The sequence below is a fragment of the Vigna umbellata genome, chromosome 6, assembly GCF_029865625.1.
Source record: "Vigna umbellata cultivar VRB3 chromosome 6, Vumbellata_1.0, whole genome shotgun sequence".
NCBI classification, from domain to species: domain Eukaryota; kingdom Viridiplantae; phylum Streptophyta; class Magnoliopsida; order Fabales; family Fabaceae; genus Vigna; species Vigna umbellata.
In genome coordinates, this window is record NC_142170.1 from 32,339,708 (window position 1) to 32,363,462 (window position 23,755).

The 23,755-nt window shown below is 34.1% G+C and overlaps 2 protein-coding genes across 3 annotated transcripts; both read left to right on the forward strand.

Moving 5' to 3' along the window:
• The first annotated feature begins 820 nt into the window (after positions 1 to 820).
• Positions 821 to 4,186, forward strand: LOC148197247 (uncharacterized). Its single transcript, XM_088093644.1, has 8 exons — positions 821 to 991; positions 1,101 to 1,263; positions 1,319 to 1,458; positions 1,675 to 2,060; positions 2,198 to 2,497; positions 2,546 to 3,057; positions 3,561 to 4,021; positions 4,121 to 4,186. The coding sequence occupies exons 1-8, from the start codon at positions 821 to 823 to the stop codon at positions 4,184 to 4,186; spliced, it is 2,199 nt and encodes a 732-aa protein (XP_087949770.1).
• A 9,722-nt stretch (positions 4,187 to 13,908) lies between these two features.
• Positions 13,909 to 23,192, forward strand: LOC124847241 (3-isopropylmalate dehydratase large subunit, chloroplastic-like). Of its 2 annotated transcripts, XM_047324682.2 has the most exons (15): positions 13,909 to 14,066; positions 14,239 to 14,346; positions 14,434 to 14,604; positions 15,260 to 15,412; positions 15,522 to 15,590; positions 15,692 to 15,808; positions 17,045 to 17,119; positions 17,251 to 17,328; positions 17,689 to 17,784; positions 19,112 to 19,161; positions 20,540 to 20,594; positions 20,721 to 20,852; positions 21,419 to 21,466; positions 21,589 to 21,747; positions 22,805 to 23,192. In XM_047324682.2, the coding sequence occupies exons 1-15, from the start codon at positions 14,016 to 14,018 to the stop codon at positions 22,943 to 22,945; spliced, it is 1,503 nt and encodes a 500-aa protein (XP_047180638.1). In that variant the 5' UTR covers positions 13,909 to 14,015; the 3' UTR covers positions 22,946 to 23,192. The 2 variants fall into 2 exon arrangements, with proteins under 2 accessions (XP_047180638.1, XP_087949058.1); XM_088092932.1 differs by lacking the exon at positions 15,260 to 15,412.
• Positions 23,193 to 23,755: the final 563 nt, after the last annotated feature.

The window sequence follows — 23,755 nt, forward strand, 5'->3', positions numbered from 1 at the left end:
TCTTTGGACCTTTTACTAGACTTCAGGGAGACACTTTTTGATCTACTATTCGTCTTTATTCCACCACTTCTGGAAGAAAAATTCATCCTTCCCTGCTTGGTGGTTTCACCATCTCTTGTAAAACAAACAAACAACAAAATTAAATATAATCAAGTAGAGAACTAAAACAAGCAAGGAAAAGAGCACCGAGATTGGACAATCGCACTTCATCGACCAGAAGATTGGATTGATACTTTTTGGCAAGCTCAACATCTTCTAGATCTATGCTTTCATTTTCTTCTAATCACCATCATCAAAACTCTGAAAAGGCCAAGGAAAATTATAATCCAACAAAGCACGTAATAATCCTATCATTCATACACAGTCCAAGTAAAAGAAATTGAACAATACTGTCAATGGTGTTGGTTGTGACACCCAGGCAGTGACGAGGGTGGGTGGTCGCCGGTGTAAGAGACTTGAAGTGCAAGAGGCACGAAGTGCAAAAGGCACAAACAAAGAGCGGCTCCTGGCAAGCTTCCAGTGGAAGGGACACATGGAAGAATCGAACATACACCAGAATGAGAGGGTTCTAGAGACTGTATAGGTATGGGACTATACAGTTGAATTATAGCTTAAAGTAATTGATTTGGCTACTCATATCACCAAAATGTATTTGCTTTTCGGTAGCCTAACCCATAATAACTCCATGGTTAAGCGTGCTTAGCCTGGACTAATTTAGGGATGAGCTCGACTAGTTCGGTGGCGTAATTTTGATGTTTTTTTTTCTTCTTTTGTGTGGTTATTTTTCCTTGCTTATCTTTTTACATTATAAATGATAAGGATGTCGGGACGACCAAGAAATCCTACTCCAATCAATGCTACTGCGGAGCTGGCGCAAGCAATGCGACAGATTGCTCAGGTTTTGCAAGAACAACAGGCTGAGCAGGCACCCAGGCCGAGAGTGGGTATGAACAAATTTCTACATCACAGTCCTGCGAAGTTCAATGGCAAGGCAACTCTATATGAAGCGGATGACTGAATTTGCAACCTTGAGAAGATATTTGAAGCGATCGAGTGCATTGAGGGGCAAAAGTTAGTGTTTGCTACATATATGTTGGCAGGGGAAGCTGAGTACTGGTGGCGTGGGATGCGGAGGGGCATGGATACCCGAGGGGAAGTTGCTACTTGGGAAGATTTCAGAGCTAGATTCTTGGAGCGTTACTTTCCGACTAGAGCTAAGCAGCAACGAGAGTCGTAGTTTCTGGCTCTTCAGCAGGGAAGTATGTATGTGCAAGACTACAATGAGAGATTCAAGTATTTGGCTCGTTTCTATACTCAGTCGAGGATTGGAAGTGTAGGAGGTTTGAGAAGGGATTGCGCCACCATCTTTTGAAGGCACTTGTTCACCTGAAGATTAATGAATTTCCAGAGTTAGTGGAGCAGGCCACAATAGATGAGAGGTTGGATGAGTCTGGGCGTGTGATGAGGAATCAGAAGGGAAGCTTTTCCAAGGGCAAGTAGCAGAAGAAACCGTACGAGAGGCCGCAACAGTTTAGGTTAGGTTTGTTGAAGTGCTTTGAGTGCGGCGAAGATCACATCCGAAGAAATTGTCCAAAGCTGAGTGACATCAAGAAGGAGGTGAGGACGTGTTTCACATGTAATAAGCCTGGGCATATCTCTCTTAATTGTCCTCAGAAGAGGTCATTTGGTGGAACGCCTCAGAAGTTAGCTAATGGTGGAAAGTCGCAGGCTGCGGGTAAAGTGTTTGCCATGACGGGAGCAGAAGCCGAGAAGTCAGGTAACCTGATACTTGATACTTATTCTTTGTTTGGTAGAAATGTGCATGTCCTGTTTTATTCGAGTGCGACGCACTCGTTTATATCATTTTTTTGTGTGGAGAATCTTGAACTCTCTATGTTTGACTTGGGGTGCGAGCTTGTTGTCTCTACTCCAACATCTGGACAAGTTTCAACCAGTTCAATCTGTGTTGGGTGTCCGATCGAAGTGGCAAGTCACAAGTCCAGAGTTAACTTGGTGTGCTTACCGCTTGGAGGTCTGGACGTGATCTTGAGGATGGATTGGTTAGCTGATAACCATGTGATGATTAACTGTGGACGTCAGAGGGTAGTCTTCCAGGAACCAGAAGGCATTAAAATGTCAACATCAAAGGAAGTGGTACAAGATCTCAAGAGTAGAGCTGTTTGCTTTATGTTGATAGTGAAAGACAGAAGAAGAGCATAGACGAGCAGATCAGTGGAATACTAGTAGTGGAGGAATATGATGATGTTTTTCCTAAGGAGGTATCAGGTTTGCCGCTGAGTCGTGAAGTGGACTTTGCAATAGATCCGATGCCCGGTGCAGGGCCAGTATCTGTAGCTCCATATCGTATGGCTCCAGCGGAGTTAGTAGAGTTGAAGAAGCAGATTGAAGATTTGTTAGAGAAAAAGTTCATCAGATCAAGTGTGTCTCCATGGGGTGCGCCGGTGTTGCTAGTGAAAAAGAAAGACGGAAGCTTAAGGTTATGTGTGGATTACCGGTAGCTTAATAAAGTCACTATCAATAACAGGTACCCATTGCCAAGAATTGATGATCTCTTAGACCAGTTGAAAGGATCTGGAGTGTTTTCAAAGATTGATCTACGGTCAGGATATCATCAAATTCTTGTCAAGCCTGATGATATGCAGAAGACAGCGTTTCGCTCACGCTATGGGCACTACGAGTATGTTGTAATGCCTTTCGGTGTGACGAATGCTCCATCTATATTCATGGATTACATGAATCGTATCTTTCGTTCTTGTTTGGATAAGTTTGTCATTGTATTCATTGACGATATTCTTATCTACTCGAAGAAACAAGAGGAACATGCTGAACATCTGAGAATAGCGTTGGAGATTTTAAGGGCGTACCAATTGTATGGCAAGCTGTCAAAATGTGAGTTTTGGTTGGATGAAGTTCAATTCCTTGGTCATGTGATATCTGCTCAAGGAATATCAGTTGATCCAGCCAAGGTGGAAGCTGTGTTGAAGTGGGAGCGTCCTACATCGGTGTCGGAGGTAAGGAGTTTTATTGGACTAGCAGGTTACTATTCAGAGATTTGTAGAGAGTTTCTCCAAGATAGTAGGTCTTCTAACTCAGTTGACGCGGAAGGACCAACCGTTTGTCTGTACTGATCTGTGTGAAGCAAGCTTTGAAGATATGAAGAAAAGGTTGACAACCGCTCTAGTGCTAATTATTCCAGATATAGACAATGCGTTTGAGGTATATTATGATGCATCATATCAAGGGTTGGGATGCGTATTAATGCAAAACAGAAGACCAGTGGCATATGCTTCTCGTCAGTTGAAGATACACGAGCGAAATTATCCAACGCATGACATTGAGTTGGCAGCTGTAGTGTTTGCTTTGAAGACTTGACGTCACTATTTGTATGGAGCGAAGTTTTAGGTTTTCAGTGACCACAAAAGTCTGAAATACCTGTTTGATCAGAAAGAGTTGAACATGAGGCAATGGAGGCAAGAGTTGAACATCAGGTTTTCAGGAATATTTGAAGGACTACGACTTTGAGTTGCTTTATCATCCAGGAAAGGCAAATGTCGTGGCGGATGCTTTGAGTAGAAAGCGGGTTCAAATGTCAGCTCTGATGATCAAACAGTTAGACTTGATTAAGAAGTTGAGGGACATGAATCTCGGTGTTCATTTGGGTCAGGAACACATATGGTGTAGTCATCTGACAATTACGAGTAGTTTCTTGGAGCAAGTGAAGTCAGAACAAGAAACTGATCTAGAGCTGCAACGAATTGTGGGGTTGTTAGGAACTGATCAAGCCAAAGATTTTGTTTTGTGTTGGAATGGTGTTCTTCGGTTTCGAGGAAGAGTGTGTGTGCCGACAACAACAAATTTGCGAAGGTTGATATTGGAGGAAGGGCATAAGAGTAATCTTAGTATACATCCGGGAATGACTAAGATGTATAAAGACCTAAAAGAATCTTTTTGGTGGAGCGGAATGAAGAAGGATGTTGCAGAGTTCGTAGCTTCCTGTTTGGTATGTCAGAAGGCAAAGATTGAAGTGAGATATTACTGTTAGTGGAATTCACATATAACAATAGTTATCATTCTAGCATTGGGATGGCTCCTTTCGAAGCCTTGTATAGGCGAAGATGTCGAACTCCTCTCTGTTGGTTTCAAGATGGGGAAGCAGTATCAGTAGGTCCGGAGTTGTTGCAACAAACTACTGAAAAGGTGAAGTTGATTTAAGAAAGAATGAGAGCAACACATAGTAGATAGAAATTGTACGCTGATTGGAGAAGAAGGTCGCTTGAGTTCAATGAAGGGGATCATGTGTTCCTACGTGTGACGCCGATGGTAGGTGTGGGTAGGGCTATCAAGGCGAGGAAGTTGTCACCTAAGTTTCTCGGTCCTTATGAGATTCTTAGGCGGATTGGACCAGTAACGTATGAGATAGCGTTATCGCCGCAGTTGGCAAACCTGCATAACGTGTTTCACGTGTCTCAACTGAGGAAATACATTCCAGATCCTATGCATGTGTTAGAGGTTGATGATATACAAGTTCATGAAGATCTTACAATCAAAGCTCGGCTAGTCAGGGTGTTGGGGGTGCAGACGAAAAATCTGAGGGGAAAGGAAATTCGCACGGTGAAGGTATTGTGGAACGAGGAAACTCAAGAGATGACTTGGGAGCTTGAAGAGTTTATGAGAAAAGAATACCCGCATTTGTTCGCATAGTAGCCTTAATTTTCGAGGACGAAAATTTTTGGAGTAGGGGAGAATCTAAGACCCGTATAAATAAAATGATTTCTTACTTTAAGTATTTTATTTTGTGGTATTACATAATGAATTGTGATGTGAGACCATGTTAAGAAATAGTTAAGGAAGGAAAGAAAATCAAATTAATATTGGTTTTATATTAATTTTCGAAAAAGGTTGAAAAAGTATTTAAATATATATTTTTTGTGCTATTATATCAGTGGATGGAGTATGGTCTAGTGGTTGTTGTGTGCGTGCATGGGAGGGGTGTGCGTTTGGTCTTTATTTTGGCTCATGTGAGTATAGTGCTCGGTGGGTGCGCCTAACCGAAGTTTTTACTTGTAATTCCTTGAGGAGTCGGGGAGATAGGTCTGAAGTTGCGATGGAAGACGACTCGAATCGCCCTGTTTTGCAAAACAGGTTTGGTACGACAAAATTCAAGGAAACAACAGAAGCTTGTGATAATGATCTGAGTCATTGTTTCGAATACTGTGATGTATTGTGATGTTATGACTATGATAGTCTGGGTGGTGATGATTTGGGTTATGAGTTGAATAATGCGATGTATTGTAAGGTTATGACTAGGATCGTCTATGTTATGATGTTTTGACATTGAAATTATGTTATGTTAGGTTCTTAGTTACTCACCCTTTCCTTTTGTGGTTGTGGTTCCACCTACGATGATCGTACTTCTACAGGAGTAGATGGCGTTGCAGAAGGCAGAGATGGAGTAGCACGACGAGAGATATGAGAATAGCTATGGGGAATTTATCATGTGTTTAAAGTTATTTTATGTTTTTGAATAATGAATTTGATATTTGTAAGGTTTGAACCTTATGTTGTAAGACGCTTAGACTTCTGAGGTTTTCTTTCTGCGATGTTATCTTTAAAAGAAAAAAAAACTGGCGTAAATTTTGGTTTTCTGTTATTTTCTAGTGGCACTCTGTTAGGGGTGTTACAAGTGGTATCAAAGCCTAGCCTCTCCCAGTACGGTGTGGTTCGAGGACGAACCAAGCGGAAGTTAGTGGGCATGTGACACCCGGGCACTGACGAGGGCGGGGAGTGATCGCGGATGCAAGAGGCACGAAGTGCAAGAGGCACAAACAAAGAGCGGCTCCTGGCAGGCTTCCAGTGGGAGGGACACATGGAAGAATCAAACATGCACCTGAATGAGAGGGTTCTAGAGACTGTATAAGTATGAGACTATACAGTTGAAGGATAGCTTAAAGGAATTAATTTGGCTACTCATATCACCAAAATGCATTTGCTTTTCGGTAGCCTAACCCATAATAACTCTACTCACTCTACTGTCTTGTTTTTTAGGTTCTCACAAATTAAAATTTAATTTTAATTAAATTTAACCTAATAAAATATAATTTTATTTTATTTTTAATTAAATTTAATTAAAAATATATATAAATTAATTTTTATTATTTTTTATAGGTAACGGGTATCCGTGGGTCGGGTAGTATACTACCCATACCCAACCCGTTTAAAAGCGGGTATTAAAATACCCGCTACCCGTTACCCGCGAATAGTAAATATCAGTCGTAGATTTTATCCGCAAATACTCGTGTCTGCGGATTTTTTTGTCATCCCTAATCCTATGTGAAGGAAACCATGGATTAGTTTCACTGGTGGATTATCAGCGCTCCCACTTTCAACACAAAACCATCTATCATGTAAAATCATATTGAAAAAAATATGGTTCAATTAGTATTGTAGAAAATAATACAACTTCTCATTCTTATTTACAACAAAGTCTTACAAATTCAAATAAGTCTTTAGCATGTTCATGTTACATATCATTTATCAACACTGTTCTACCATTTTTTTTTCCGAATTCTCTTGGTTTTTCAACAAGAAGGTTAACTCACAATCAATGTAATCATGTTTCAATATTCTTGAAAGTAATTGACAATATACTTTGCTAGAGCCAAATGCAAGGTAAATGTCTCGTATGGAATGAAATTGAGCAATAAGAGCAAAACATATAAAATGAAAAGATCCACAAATTCAATGTCTTAAGATTTTGATCTAAAGGCAGTGTCATGGTCTCTTATATGTTTTTCACAACTCATGGTTCTCCAAACATTTTCTCATCAATTTAGTCCGAAAAGCAAGAAATATACAATCAAATCAATTTCTAAATTAGGTTTCATTATACTCATTGCTCTCAGTTAAGCAAAGAGTCACGAAACGGTGAAAATATTTTGTATGTGTTTGTTGGCATTTTTTAAAAATTAACGTATTGAAGTAAGAAATAGATTGATTAATCATTAAGTGTTCTATCTATCACCTAATTTCTTTCAATTACTACAAGATCCAATAAAGGTTTCTAATGAGATAATGACATGTTGTAATGGGTGTCATTAGCGTCGAGGAGGTTGACAATGGGCACGTCATTGGAATTCAAAAAGGGAGGAGTCGACGACAAGGTACGGTGGTCGGAGGTGACCTCGTTAACATTTTCGCTCTCTTACGTCTTATGATTATCTTCACCATTTTGTCACCAATCTCCCTTCTCCTCTTCCTTCTCTGAATTCACAAAAAACTGTTTTTGCACCATAAAGCTTAGTGATAGCCGTTTTAGTAATCAAAATGATAAGTAATTAATTAATTATTAATGTTCATCAAAATTCATCCCGTTTTAGTAAAACTAACTAAAATGGTCTATTTATTATATATTTTTAAAAAAATCAATTAAGATTATTCAAAGTCTGAATATTGAATTAAGATTTTAAAACTAATATAAGGACTAACAAGAATTTAAACCTAAATTCAAACTAACTATTCACCCTTATTATAATATCATTAGTTTATGCAATTATTTAATCAGAATAAAGATTAATTATAAAAGTTTTGAATGAGAAATTAAAATAAAAGCAACATTTTCAATCATTTAACGAATAAAGAGTAAATATATATTTTTTATTTTTTTAATATATATTGATTAAGGACTCATGGAACTCAGATGAAAAACATAAATAAAAGTAAAATGATAAGAAATATCATAACTAAATTTAAGAAAATAAAAGGTCTTATAAGAATTTTTGGGTTTTAAGAACAAAATCATAAAAATTATTCAAATCACACAAATTTTACAAATAAATTAAAAAATATATAACTAAACTGAAATAATAGAAGAGTTATCGAATATTGATTTTCTATCCCTTTACATGAGATTTTCTTTTTTTTATAGGACAACAACTTTCAGAAAAATTATTTAATCTGATTATTTTTAAAGAGAACGAAATCCAAATTACTTGACGTGCACTTCAACCGATAATGTAAAGTAATTAACATTAAATATTATAAAGGAAAAACAAACTTAAGGTATTCACTATTTGTATTCTTTCTTCTATTATGAAAAAAAAACAATAAGTCATCACCTCTACATTCATTTATCGTTGTTTGTCCTAAGAAAAAAAATTATCTTGCCCCGCTTGATTTGAAATATTAATTTTATAGCATAATATTTTTTATCATATAAGTCTTTTTTATAATAATTCATTTTATAGGTACATAAATGAAAAGTTAAATGTTATATGTTATTTTAATTATTAATTTTTAGTTGTGGCTTATTATCCTGCATTTTCATTTTAGTATTTATGTCTAATAATATTTAATTTCTTTTTTTAGTTCAAAATTAATTTAAGTACATCAAGAAATTTTCATTTTAACATTAATATTTTTATGAATCAATTTTAACCTTTGAATTTCAGTAAACAAAAGAATATTAGTTTAAAAAAATTATTGTTAAGCTAAAGGGTTTTCAGGTATAAAATATTTTCAAGATACCTTTTTGATTGGTAACTCAAAGAAATAAGATATTAATCTGATTCAAACATACAACATCAACGAGATCTGAGTCCATTTACATTAGAGATTGATATTACTCTTTACCCAAAATCTTAGAACCTTAAGGCAATAGGTTAATGAGTCTTCCCCTTTATATAATGCTCTACTTTCTCATTTCTATCCAATGTGGGACTTAGATTTACACTAATAATTCTAACAATTTCTCTACCTTATCTTCTAATGAATACTTTGACTTCTCTTGTTTTTCTTTTTTCCTTTTTGTACTTTGACTTTAAAACACTCAAACTCAATTCATTATGCTCAAACTCTTGAAGCTTATATAAGACCATGGTTTCTCGCACTTCTTCATAAATGAAGTATTGAGTTCTAGCCACTGCTAATTATGCATTATAATAGATAAATTACTTTTTCAAGATCTTCAAATTACTACTATGAAAATCAAATAACTCCTAATATAGCTCACAATATGAATTTTCATTAAAGAACTAAGCACAATGAAATTAAGCTAATCTCCTCCATCTTTTTTCCATACAATGTCCAACTTGCCAATATCTTTACTTGTAAGACAAGATCGTTTATAAGACTGGACCGTCTAACGTCTTAATATGTTTTGAAGTTTAATAAACAACAATAAAGAAAATGAACATATGACAAAGTATTATATTTGGAAAAGTAATATAGTTGGAAGATAAGTGTTTTGTGAAAAACCTTTATGAAATCTAAATGTTTTATGAAAAGCCTTAGTAAACACACTAATATCTTAGTAGATACACTACTAAACGATTTCCTCACAAAATGTGTCAATGTGCTATATGAGAGTCTTTCTAAACGCGATCTTGTTATACTTTGCTGAACAAGCTAGACGAACTCTCACAATAATGAGCAAAATAATGTTTTTGATAAACACGCTAAAAGATATAAACATTGCTCCAAAAGCATGCATTGAAAGACATCTTGCTAAACGCATTCTTAAACCAAACGAAGATCATTAAACAAAGAGTTGTTAGGAAACTCCTTATAGGCCAAACAATACCTTGTACCAAACGACGTTTTCGTCCAACGATGAAACCTTTATGAACTGATTGGAATCTCTACAGAAATGCTTAAATAATCAAATTTTGCTTGAGCAATAGAAAATTTGAAAAACTTATAGTTCTTTTGAGCACACATTAAAATGAACATGCATTAAAGAGCATTAAATGTTCAACGTTTCAAAACAACAAAAGTGATTAGAAAAAGAACATATATGTCTGCATGTATATCTACTCTACTCTTTGGAAATTACTTATGTCAAGTATCCACCTGCTCTATCATATACAAGTCAGAAGTGGACGTTAGAGACAAATAAGACATTTATGGAATGTTCTCTTTATCAAAAGTTGCGCCAAAGAGTTAGTACAACCTACTTTTCATAAAGTACTGAAAAAACATGTCTACTCTCACAAGTTGACTTTAACCTACGATCGTTACCTACGAAAAGTTTAAGAAGATCCGAAGATCAAAACAAGTACTATCTAACAAATATTTTCTTGAAACCTATAAATTGAAGATCTTTGAAGAGAAGATCAAGAGAATAAGCACACGAATACGAAAGAAATCATCTGAGAAGAAAAACAAGGTAAAAAAAAAAGGAAATACTCTCAAGCTTCATAGAATTATAAGCTTACATTTGTAAAAAGAGAAAAAACTCTAAAAGTAAGTAAAATTGAATTGTATTGTAAGCACATCTTCTCTATGAGAGTAATCTTCTAAGGACTTGTAAGCAGATCTGATTGATTGCACATTCTGAAGAGAATACAAATACTTAATAACTAACTCGGTGGGGTTAAATGGTAACTAGACGAGTTTGTCTAGTAGAAATCAAGAGTGAGTGAAACTCAACTAGACAACATATCAGGAAGATATTGGGATTGTCTAGTGATACCAGAAATGGTGAAGAATACTCCACAACCAAGAGTGAGTGATACTCAGTTTTAGTAGAGTAATGAGGTTACTAGGATTGACTAGGTGATACTGGGAGTGATGCAAATACTTAGTTGTAATCTGTTTGAAGATTATAGTGGAATCCTCTAAGAGATCTTAGAGGAGAACTAGACGTGGCTTGGTGGAGTGAAATAGTATGAAATAATTGTGTGTTTAATACTTTAGTCTTGCAAAACGTTTTTCTTATAAACTTTGCAATTACTTATTAACTTAATCGTTTCATATAAGCTCTTGCAACCAAACATTATCCTTATTAAGAGTTATCTTTCTCAAAATACTGTAGTAGATTTAACTAAACGATTGAAAAACATTTATTTCTAAACTTGCACATTAAACAAAACTTTATAATTCTAAGTGTTTGACAACTTATATAAAGTGTTTAATCTTTAACAAGGTTATTAAACTACCTTTGACAAAATGTTTTCCTACAACACACTAGTACAAAAATATCGTATAACGTCGTTGTTTTTTGGCCTTTCACATCGAATTCGAGGTCGATATCATATCGGGAGACGTTAAATTGATGTCGAATTTAAAAAATTCGACGTTAATCAAATTGACATCGAATTTTGTTAATATTCGACGCTAAGCAATTTTTTTGGTTTTTTTAATTAATTCTAATCCTTTTTTATAACTCTACGAGACCTGAAAAGCAGAAAAACAACAAATTTCAGTTTTTGATATTTTATAAAGCATGAACTATGAACGTGTAGTATAGTATCAATAACAAACAATAAAAACAAACAATAAACAAGTTCAATCAAACAATAACAACAACAAACAAGTTCAACCAAATAACAACAACAAACAAGTTCAACAAAAAACAACAATAAACAAGTTCAACAAATAAGTTTTTCAAAACGAAAACGAAAACGAAAACTAACCTTCAAAAGGTGGGTTCGTCGGAATAAAGTGTCTCCACCAGTGAGAGAGAAAGTAGAATGCGCCTATGAAGAACAAGAACACGAAAATAATCGGTCAAAACAAACGAAAATTATACATAAAGTAGTTAATTAACATGCATTTGTATCAAATGAAAGAAAGATTACATGTGATGGTCGTTAAACTTCGTTCGAGAAAAGTTTGAGAAAAGAAGAGGGTCTTGCGCGCTAAGATAAAGTGAATGAATTTTCAATCTCCCGCTAAAATTAAAAAGGGGGAACTTTTGGCTGACAAATAATACGTCGAATTTATTTACAAAAATGTCACCGATCATTTTTAACATTGGTTATTCAGTGGTTGGACATTGAACCCGTGACGTTATAAGCTGTTTTTGCATTCAAGTCCCTAGTATTTCCAGATATTTCATTACTAATTTCACAATTTTTCTAAAATAAAAATATATTCAAATTTGGAATAATAAGTATACATTAGGGAAAGGTGTTCCAAAAATCTCTTCGTAAACTTTTTTGTGACACTTTTTATAAGTGTTAACCAATAACAAAATATATATATATATATATATATATATATATATATATATATTATATTTTCATATGAAGAGTATTTTGTTTTAGTTTTAAAATTATTATATTTGTATACTATGTATGAGCTTTCTTTGTTATTATGTAGATATCATTAACTATGTAATAGATATAGAAAACTCTGGCAGTTTTTTTAAGGATGAAATAGCATATTCTATAAAAACCGATATTAAAATTTTACACGATATTGTCTAAATTTTCTCAATAAATAAACATGATTTAGGCAGTAATCTAAATTTAACTGCAACAAATTAGAATGTTACTTCCTCCACCACCACGCATTATTCCTACACCTCTCTATTCCATTTTTGTTCTTTAGTAATATTTAATTTTTATTTTTATCCAACAATCAATCACTTTCATTAATAGTTTTCATCGAACAATCAACCACTTTCATTAATAGTCCCTGTATCATTAACCATGGTAAAATAATAATATGTCCATTTTGATTCTCATACAAAACAAATTAGATTTCATCCTCTAAAATTTTAATTTCTTGATTTTAGTTTGTTTAATTGTATTCTTTGTGTATTCAATCAATTTTATTTTGTGTAAATATTGGGACACGATATTTTGTGTGTTGATATTCATACGTGATTGTGGTTAAAAATGGCACCACGAGTTTTATAATAAAAATTCAAATGATAAAGTTTTCGAAGATATAAATGTTAGATTCATAAAGGAAATACTGAGAAGGTTGAGCACTTTTGAACTAAGTCTCAACTTCAATAAGTTTTATTTGACTAAATTGAAGCATAATCTATTAATTTAAGGTTTGATTAAAAATATTTAATTAATTACAATGTGAAGAAATGTAAAGTAAACATAATTAACAAAGAAAAATGACATGTTTTTCAAAATTGCCTTTAATCTCATTTCAAATGAAGAAAGGTTGCAGAGTTAGAAATAAGAATGAATTAGAAAAAGCTAATGGGAAATTAGAATTAAACGCAAATAATAAAAATTTTTGGTTTGTGCAATCTGAAACGGTGTGACAGAGTATGAGCTGATCCGGTGAAGGAGGGGAGCCTTGAGTTGGGAGGAAGTGGTGATCGAAATTTGGTAAGAGGCTGTAATCAATCAAACCAAACCATGTCGTGGTTTGCAAGGACAATCGCAAACTCACTCAGACTCGACGACGATGACAATGGTGGTAACCTAAAATTCCTTCCGCAGAAACCCTAATAAGAACCTATTCAACCCGATTCCGCGATCACAACGGATGTCCGTTTGTCCTTAAATGAAAGCCCACATCTGTCGTCGGATGTCCGTTGAAGGCAAGCACCTACGAACGCACAAACCACCACCATCACAAACCACCGCCGAACGATGCACCACCAACGCACCATTGGAGAGAAAAAAGAAAGGAGAAACAAAAATGGAGAATGTTGTGTTAACGGAAGTGGAAACTAAGAGGATGAGAGGAAGTGACAGCGGGGGAAGGGTGTGGGGTTTGCTGTGAGTGAAAAGAAATGAGAGGAATTGGGAATAGGTTTTAAAAGATAAAAAGTAAAATCAGTAAAAAGTAAAAGTAAAATAATAAATTTGGAATTTAAAAAATATTGAAAATGTGTAGAAAGAAGATGAGACGGTGAAGAAGATGGGACGGTGAAGGATCATCGTTCAACAAATTGTTATGTCCTATGCATGATTACAATTAATATCTCATTTTCCATATTATTTTAAATGGTTAAATTTTATCAATAATTTAAATGTCGAGACAATTACAAATATTACTTCATTACCTTAATAAACTATATCATACTAAAAAAATCTTCCCTGATAGTTTTTAGAGACCATACGTACTCGTGCATCACACGATCCTCCTTTTAGTTTATTTAATTCATTAATTAATTTCACTCAGAATATGTTCCTAAGATTTGTGAAAAAAAAAAAACGGAGACACTCAATCAAAACAGGGTAATAAAGGACAGCCTCCACTGACTAGTTTTGTGTTCATCACAGCTTCAACATCGATAATCCATGGCTTCTTCTCTTCTCTCTCCATCATTCACTTCCTTTCTCCGCACAAAGGTTCGTTCTATGATTCCCTTCTATGCTCCCAATCCCCAAGCATAGTCGTCATTCACTTTCTTCTCTTTCTCATGCTTCAAAAAACTTCATTTTTCTCCACCCCTGTTTCTCCAATGGGTTAGCTTTGCCCCATACTAACCCCTTTTTTCTTCTTTTGTTTGTCTCTCTGAAGGATCTCTCTCTCTACGCATTCTCCTCTCAGAGATGCTTCAAAGCGGTTCCAAAGAGAATCCGTTGTTCTGTGGCGGCGCCTCAGCGCCAGCCTTCTACCACTGGATCAGTTGAGTTTTTCGGGCACCCTTTTGGATTTCTGGAGTTGATTTTGAGTTTTTGTGTGTCAATTTTGCTTTTTTTTTATGTGTTTCAGGTGAGAACCGCAATGACCATGACTGAGAAGATATTGGCCAGAGCTTCTGAGAAGGCCGAGTTGAGCCCTGGGGATAATGTTTGGGTCAATGTTGATATTTTGATGACACATGATGTTTGCGGGCCCGGTTCTATTGGGATTTTCAAGAAGGAGTTTGGTGAGGATGCTAAGGTGAGTTAGTTAATTGGCTTAGCTGGTATTACTCAAGACTATCTTTTATGGGAGTTTTGATTTTTCTGATGGTTCTTCATTGATTGTGCTGTTGGATTGGAAGTCTATTGGAACTTTGAGGACGGTTCGAGAAAAGATGAATTGTGAGGGTTGTTGAAGAAAGTAGGATTGGGGTCATGTGGTGAAATTGATTTTGAAGGACAATCTACGGGATAGGTTCTGTTTATTGAATGTAGCTTTGTGCTTTCTGGGTGGGAACTTTGTCGGTTTAGAAGTCATGTGAGAGGTTCTAGCATTGTGAGTGCTGAAAAGGGATGTAAAATGATTATTACTTTTGTAAGTGGGAACTTCAAAATACATTACTGGTTTGATTGTGCACTTTTTCATGTCCATTACATGGTTGATTCTTTTACCTTGAAAGTTGCCTTTGCTGGAAATTTTCTTGCGTGTTCTTATACTTATGTGGCTCTTAGAGTGATTCTAATATTTCTAGGACTGGTTGGCAGTTAATCTCGTTACATGCTGAGACCTAACTTCTATGATTTCCTGATTGTGTTTTCACGCCTGTGATTTCCTGATTGTGTTTTCACGCCTGTGATTTCCTGATTGTGTTTTTTTATTTCTGTGTTTTCCTGATTGTGTTATTCATTTAAAGGTTTGGGACCGTGAAAAGCTTGTAATAATACCTGACCACTATATATTTACAAGTGATGAACGTGCCAATCGCAATGTGGACATATTAAGAGATTTTTGCCAGGAGCAAAATATAAAATATTTTTATGATATTAAGGATCTTAGTAATTTTAAGGTATGCATTTTTTTTTATATTTAAATCTTTATTTGTCTGACTCAATTCTTTAAATGCTTTGTAATGCACAATTTCCAAGAACATTGACTCTGAGATTATAAAACTACAGGCAAATCCAGACTATAAGGGTGTTTGCCATGTTGCTCTTGCACAGGAAGGTCATTGTCGGCCAGGAGAGGTTTGTTTAGTATAACAAGATAATTTTACTGTGGTGATGTATTGTTCATTTGTTTAGCATAACTTTGGTTCCTGCTTTTTTAATTTCACGGTTACCTGCAGGTTCTCTTAGGTACTGATTCTCACACATGTACTGCTGGAGCATTTGGTCAATTTGCTACAGGGATTGGAAATACTGATGCCGGTTTTGTGCTGGGAACTGGGAAACTTCTGCTCAAGGTAGCTTCTGCTCAAGACTCACATCTCTTGGTTTTTAATAGAAGATATTCCGTAGAACCATTATATATTTTTTTTACCTTTATCATCAACTCCAGCACAAGGTTTTATCTTTGCTAGTTCTAGAATGAAAAGTTTAATGTGTTTTATTTTCTCTTTTTATGTCATTTTTCTCTTATTACTGATTAGAATTTGCAGCCAACTTTGTTGTGTCTCTTTCTTTTAACTATTTATAATTTATAATATTCAAATATTTGAAAGAACATATTGTTTGGCTGCTCTGTATTTCCAAGACTTATCTTCCCATTTTGAGTGCAAAAAAAATTGAATATACTATGAGAGCAAAACATAAAAAACAGAATAAAGATTTCTTTGAATATTTTGGGACAAGAATAAAGATGGAATAGTACCTTTTTGTTTAATTTGTTAATAGTAGAGATAGGGTGTGTTTGGAAAAACTGGCTGATAAGCTCATAACTTAAGAGTTCTGAGCTGATAAGCTCATAACTTAAGAGTTCTGACCAGATAAGCTATTTTATTGGATTAGAAGTGTTTGTTACAACTAGCTGATTGGTAAATGTAAAAATGTCATAAAAGGACATAACTACATAAGTTTTATCATATAAATCAAATTTGTGTTTTCTAGACAAAAATGTATTATGTAATTACAATTATTGATTTTTTTAAAAATAATCAAATTCTTTTTTAAACTCTTTTGTGCTTATATTTAAGTTTTAAAAGTTATATATGCTTTTTTTATATGGATATATTATTTTATTTAAACTAGTTGATCTAATGAGTATTAATAAAATTCAATTTTTATTTACTTTCAGAAATTTAAATTTTTTATTTCTCATTTTAAACTATTTTTACATTGAGTTTCTTTGATATAATTTTCATTGTGTGTGAGTTTTTACCTAGCTTCATGTAATGAAGCATTATTTACTTCAATTTATAATGAAAATAGATAATAATGGATAAAGAATTAAGGACAATGAAGAAATGTATTAAAATCTAAGGGATAGTAAAGAAAGAAAATTAAATAAGCTATATGTTACAAGCTAGAAGCTAGAGGAAATAGTTTGTATGTAGCTTATCAGTTAAAAACTCTTAAAATACTTTGAAGTAACTTGTCAAACACTTTTGTGTTGGTCAAACTAGCTTATAAGCTTGTTAACTTATTTGCTTTACTTGATACACTCATTTTTTAATCCATAATATATTGTATTCAAAATGCAGGTGCCCCCAACTTTGAGATTTGTAATGGATGGAGAAATGCCTGATTATTTGCTTTCAAAGGATTTAATTCTGCAAGTAAGTGCCTTGGTCCCGTACTTTGGTTTGGACATGCCATAGTACTACTAGGTGACTGTGACTGTTAGCTTATTTTCATTTGGCAAATATAAAATTTACATCCTTACATTGGTTAATGGTTTACCTTACAGATTATTGGTGAAATAGGTGTGGCTGGTGCAACATATAAAGCTATGGAGTTTGTTGGCACAACTGTTGAAAGTTTAACTGTAAGCATGTAGAGCAAGATGTCATGTTATGATTTAACACTAAGAGTTCGTTTACTTGTATTTCCATTTTTTCGTTTTCTCTTTTTAATTACAAAACTGTTATATTGTTCCCAGTTTGTTTCCTGTTTTGAAAGATTTCTTCAGATAACCGAAAAAAAAAAGTCGTTTTCAATGTTTCTTTTACAAATATTTGAAAACAGAGAGACAATTGAAAACAGTTGGTGGCTTTGTAATTAAAAAGTTATAACAGGAACCAGAAACACAAGTAAATGAGCCTTATGTATTTCTTCAATCTGTGAACCCTTTTTCTTTTGGTTGTAATTGTTATTGTTATTTTGGTAACCTGTTCCTCCTGGATAGATGGAAGAACGGATGACATTGTGCAACATGGTTGTCGAAGCTGGTGGAAAGAATGGTGTTGTTCCTGCTGATAGTACTACATTTAAATATCTTGAGGTTTGTCCCACTGAGATTCTCTGAAATTGATATTGTGCCTCTGAAAAGATTTTAGTACCGTTTGGTTGATGTTAAATGTCTTAATATATTGATTGTATCCTAAAATATTTTCTTAGATAATCACTTTGCTGTGGTTTCCATATTTCATTAAATTTCCTAATCTTTTTCATTATTTGATTAGAATTGGGAGCCTAGGATAATATGCACAAGTTTAATAGTGGTTGTTGCTGTGTATTGCCTCATCATTAACTATATCAATTCAATGTCTTATTACGTGGAGTCTCCTTTATGTATATTCTTTCTTATCTAAACCTGTTATCTTAAGCTTGACATCATCCTCCATAACTTCTATTGTTAGCATTCAACTGTCGAGTTTTTTCAAAATTTGGAATTTCGTTTGTCAAATTAAATAGATAATTTATATAAGAATGTTAAGATCTAATTTCATTGCAAAGAGAGGGATCGAGTTCCACATTGGATGTATGGGATTTAAGTATGGGGTTTGTAAAACCTTGGGCTCTTCAAAGTTGACCTTTGTTGTGCCATTGGTCTTTGTTGGGTGTTTGATTTTCCAGCTGAGTTTAGTGTGTTACTCATCTTCCCATTCCCACTGGTAATCATACCTGCATGAAATGACTTCTGTTTCCGTTAATGATCATTCTAATGGTAACTTATGTTGGCTATGACTTACGGTGCCCTTGCAAGATTTAATTTCCAAGATTACTAGATCTCTGTTTTCTTGTTTTCTTCTTGATGTTTGAAGTTTCCAAATACTTATCTTGGTGAAGTTTTAGTTCATGCCATATTTATAGCTTGCTGAGAAATTTAAATCAAGCTAATGATCATTGCATCTGTATTGTTGAGTTATCTTTCCAGCAGTGGTCAGCTTTAGCATCTGCAAGTTGCCCTTTTAGCTATGATTTATGGGTGCACTTCACACTTCGTATTTATGCTATTTCCTTTTGTGGAGTTTTTTTTTTGTTACAAGGTTAAAAGCTTAGTAAGGTTTGCCTTGAGAGGGTGTTAGAAGATCTGGTAAACATCACAATATCATGATGTACCTCAGAATCATTGAGAGGAATGTACAGTAATTTGTCTATCGTGGATAATCTTGATTGGCATTTGATAGTGAAAGTATTATCTTTTTTTCTTTTTTTATTGGTTTGGTTTCCAATTATTAATCTTGCCTTCTGAATTATACATCTCATTCAGTTTGGCTGTATTGATGAAATGGGTGGCTATATTTAGTGTCCATTTAATCTTGCATTCTCTTTGATACTGTCTTTTATAGTATTAGTTTTAATATTGTTTGCATTTCTTTTTGCAGGGCAAGACATCTCTGTCATATGAGCCTGTTTATAGCGACCAGAAAGCAAGGTAGTTCTACTTTTCTAAATTCTTGATTTTCCTGGTTTTATTCAGTGTCGGGAAAGCTCAATGCTTTTGTATAACTTTGTATTTAATAAGATACTTTCTATCTGTTGAAAGTTTTGATGGACAAGGTGCACTATATAAAATCCATAGTCAGTATAAATAGACACTGAGAATGAGTATAAAATATTATGCATTTACTTTAGATTTCTTTCATGAGTTATTAGAATAATGTAGATTGACTTGTTGTGATGGGAACTTGGGTATTATGGGGTGCTTAAGTCCCCCATTGTGTAATATGGATGCTTGGTAGAGCATAAGTGTTTGGTTTTGCTCCTTTAATAGCTAACTTTTGAGGGTGGGTTCTCCTAGTGATTGGATACTTATCAATTTGATGTTAGTTATTTGAGAAACTAAATATCATGTAATTATGATACTAAAGCAATATTTCTATATAAACCAGACTTGGTGTGTAGTTGAGACACATGGTTTTCCAGCCAGTTTGTGTCTCTTCTTTCACGCTTTCTCAGCATGGTAAGGAAAAGCTTATTGTGTTGTTTCATATCGACTTTTCAATATGGGTATAGTATAGTTACAGATTTTCATACTCTTATCCTGTCATTGGAGTATGAGTAAAGGAATTGATATTTACTTTGTGGGAAGAACAACTTTGGATTTCATATTGACTTTGGGGATTTTACGAAGAAAATGTTTCATCTTATGAGGAGGATGATATGGTACTCATGAAGAAAGTATAAGACTAACTATTTGCTATCCTTATGTTTCGGTGTGTTATGATTATGATAGCTGCTTCTTGGCAATGTTATATTGAAATTGGCATGCTATATAGATCTAGTTATGATCACCCCCTTGGATTCTCAAGATACATATGGGTTTAATTTATCAAACCAAGCTTTGATGCATGAATTTTGCTTGTTATCACTCTTAGAACTACTTATATACTATAATATGATTATATCCCTAATTGATTTGGGATCTACAACACAGTCTCTTACGATAGGCAATGAGAGTTTAGATATTTGTTGGTGGTTCGATAATTGGTCTAAAAGTGGGTGACGCAATAAGTTTAATAAACCTGGTCATAGTGCATTTTTATACCATTTTAGAAAGTGAACTTATTAAACCTTACAAAACCGGATTGTAGGTGAGGTTTGCCTACTTATAACATGATTATATCTCTAGTCTATGTGTGATCTCTAACAAATAATTTTTTAACCTGCATCCCTTATGAATTAAACTTGGGGAAGGAAAAAAAATGTCTATAATCTTTGTACTGGAGAAAAACTTGATTTAGCTGCAGAAATAGTATTCAATGGTAGTCAGGTTTATCTATTAGTAACACCCTTTTTTTGTTGTTCTCTAGATTTCTCTCAGAGTATAGATTTGATGTCTCAAAATTGGAGCCAGTGGTGGCCAAGGTTAGTCTTTGTTTGCATTTCCAGTGAGGTTTTTTGTATTGTATTTATTTTCTATGCATTTGTGTTGTTATTATATGATGCTGCCATTAGGTTCCCTTGCTAATATTATGCTTATAAATGTTGCAGCCTCATTCTCCTGATAACCGTGCTCTGGCAAGAGAGTGCAAGGACGTGAAGATTAACAGAGTATATATAGGATCTTGTACAGGTGGGAAAACAGAGGATTTCATGGCTGCAGCAAAAGTTTTTCTGGCATCAGTAAGCATCATATTTTCCTATTGTATATCTATAATCTATGATAAGATATTACTGGAAGCTTTTCTAGCTGAGTCCTAGACTTTTTTACTATTATTTTCATTTGTTAGTATGGCATAACCAATTTGTATCCTAAAATGTATGGGACTGGTCATCGTGTTTTCTTGTATGGTATTTTATCTTGCATTGCTTATAGAATTTACCAGCCTTTTTGTGACCTTTGTGCCTATGTCTCTCCCATGAATTATTTAAATTTAACCAGAAAATAGAGGTAACTTAATATTATTTTATAGCGATAATTTAGAATGGGATTATGTGCTTGCTTATTCAATAGAATGTGTTACGTGTGTTATGCAAAATATCCATATAATAGGATTTTGATAGACTTGGTGGAGACTATTTCTTACGCTACAGTTGTTAATTGCATGTAACTTTCTAGTCACTAGTACCCATGAGGACTATCATTTTGATATGTAAACATATTATTTCCCAAGTCCATTAACTATTAATATTTCCAACATGAATCCTAGAACTACTTCCCCTAACTTAGAAAATGTCTGAATCTGCAGGGTAAAAAGGTCAAAGTTCCCACGTTTCTTGTGCCTGCTACCCAAAAGGTCTGAAAAGAAGCTCATGTTTGTATATTTTCATCAGTTGATGTACAGTTATTAATAAAGTTCTATTGGGAAATAATGCTAGATGACTATTTTCCAACTGGTATCTATTAATGAAATTTCAGGTTTGGATGGACGTATACAGCATCCCAGTTCCTGGATCTGGTGGTAAGACTTGCTCACAGATATTTGAAGAAGCTGGGTGTGACACTCCAGCTAGTCCTAGTTGTGGTGCTTGTTTGGGTGGCCCAAAAGATACTTATGCACGCATGAATGAACCTCAGGCAAGTTCCCTACTTCTTCCCCATATCTTGCAATTGACAAGTGTAGTTCAAATTCTCCCCATGTTACATTTATCCTTATTACATTGATGGAATTGAAAATCTTGGCACTGACCTGTCTTGGCACTGAATCGGGTGAATCATCATGTGAATTGTGCAATACTAACTACAATGTTACAAATAATTTGTAATTTTTATTTTACAATCGATTGACAGTTGACATTTAGCTTAAAATCTGTAATTTGTAAAACAAAACCAAATTCCTTAAGGCTTTGTTCACTTGAATGGATTTGGGAGAGAGTAATTGAGTGGATTTGAAGATAAATTCTTTTTGTTGTTTATTTGAGTGAATTTGGAAGTAAGTGAGAGTCAATTTGGAAGTAAATTTTTTTAATCTGTCACATCAATCAAATCCTACACTAATTCTCACAAATGTTGCTTCCAAATTCACTCTCATTTACCTCCAAATTCACTCAATTAAACAACCAAAAAATTTATCTTCAAATCCTCTCAAATTCAGTCAATTATTTTCCCCCAAATTCATTCAAGTGAACAAAGGGTAAAAGTAGAAACTTGTTTCTGGCTTGAAAATAATGAAGAAAGTTGGGTGAGAATATAAAGTTAGGGCTATCTGACACAACTTTTTAAAAAATTTCATTTCATTAAGATTAGAAGTCTCTCTAATCAGCTTCGGTAGAATATCTATTTTGGTCTTTCTTGGTTACAAAAGGGTACTTAAAAAAAAAAAACTTTTCTAGAATTGTATTTGACACAGTATCAGAGAAGCCTGAAATGGTTAGGCTAAAATATACTTTAATTTTTATGGTGGCTATCTAGTACATGCAATGCAATCATATTATATATCTTGAAGTTCTATAGATTTTTGTAGATCATAAAGCTGTATGCTTCTGAATATTTAAGCAAGTGATACTGTTATGTTATGCCAAGGGATTAAATGGTTTCTCCTTTGTCGTATGATTGCATTTATATGCTTTCTACCCAAGTGATGATATTGAGAATCTGAATAATTTACCCCATTGCTTACATTCTGGTTGTGCAGGTTTGTGTTTCAACTACAAATAGGAACTTCCCGGGCCGAATGGGACACAAGGAAGGTCAAATATATTTGGCTTCGCCATATACAGCTGCTGCATCTGCATTGACTGGTTATGTTACTGATCCTAGAGAGTTTTTGCAGTAGGAAGTTGTTACACCTCATTCTATTATACACTTTGGTTAGTTATGTATTCTCTAGCCACGAGGTAATACCAGCAGGATCACAAATCCATTAGTATTTTTTGCCTGAAGAAATTTTATGTAACTTCTGTGAAATTGGCACTGTGGTACATGTCAAAGAAGATTGACTCATCTTGTGCTTGTTGAGTATAGCATGATCATTGTTGTTGCAGCTACTAGAATGACTGATTTCATATGGATTTTCTTGTCAATCCAGCTTTTAGGAACTCTTTTCTGTTTGTTCCAAGTTTATCTTGATAGTTACTCATATATGTGGGTAGATAAACTCAGATTAACATACAAGTTCAAATTTGAAATTTACTGAATTAAGAGTTTGTTCTTGAAAGTAGAAGCTCCTTCGTTACTTTTTGTGAAAGTTTTATCTTTGGATTGTTCACTTGACAAAATAAGATATTGTATGATTAAGAAGGATTCTTATCATGGTTATCAAACTCTCGAGTTTCCAGACATGACTTCCGAGTTAACTCGGAAGTAAACTCATTTTCTGCGTAAACTCAATAAAATCGACCGTGAAATCGGTAGGATCGTGTAAAATCGCGAGTTTGGAGCGATTCTGCGAGCTTGAAAGTTATATTTTTAATGAAATGCATCAAAATTAATGAAAATAATTCATGTATTTATGTTTTACAATATTTATTTTTATGAATAATATAACTATAAATTTTATTTATTTAAAGTTATATAATTTTGTAGACTTATTTAAATTAAAATATTATTTATATATTTTTTTTTCATCTGAAGTAAACTCTTATGA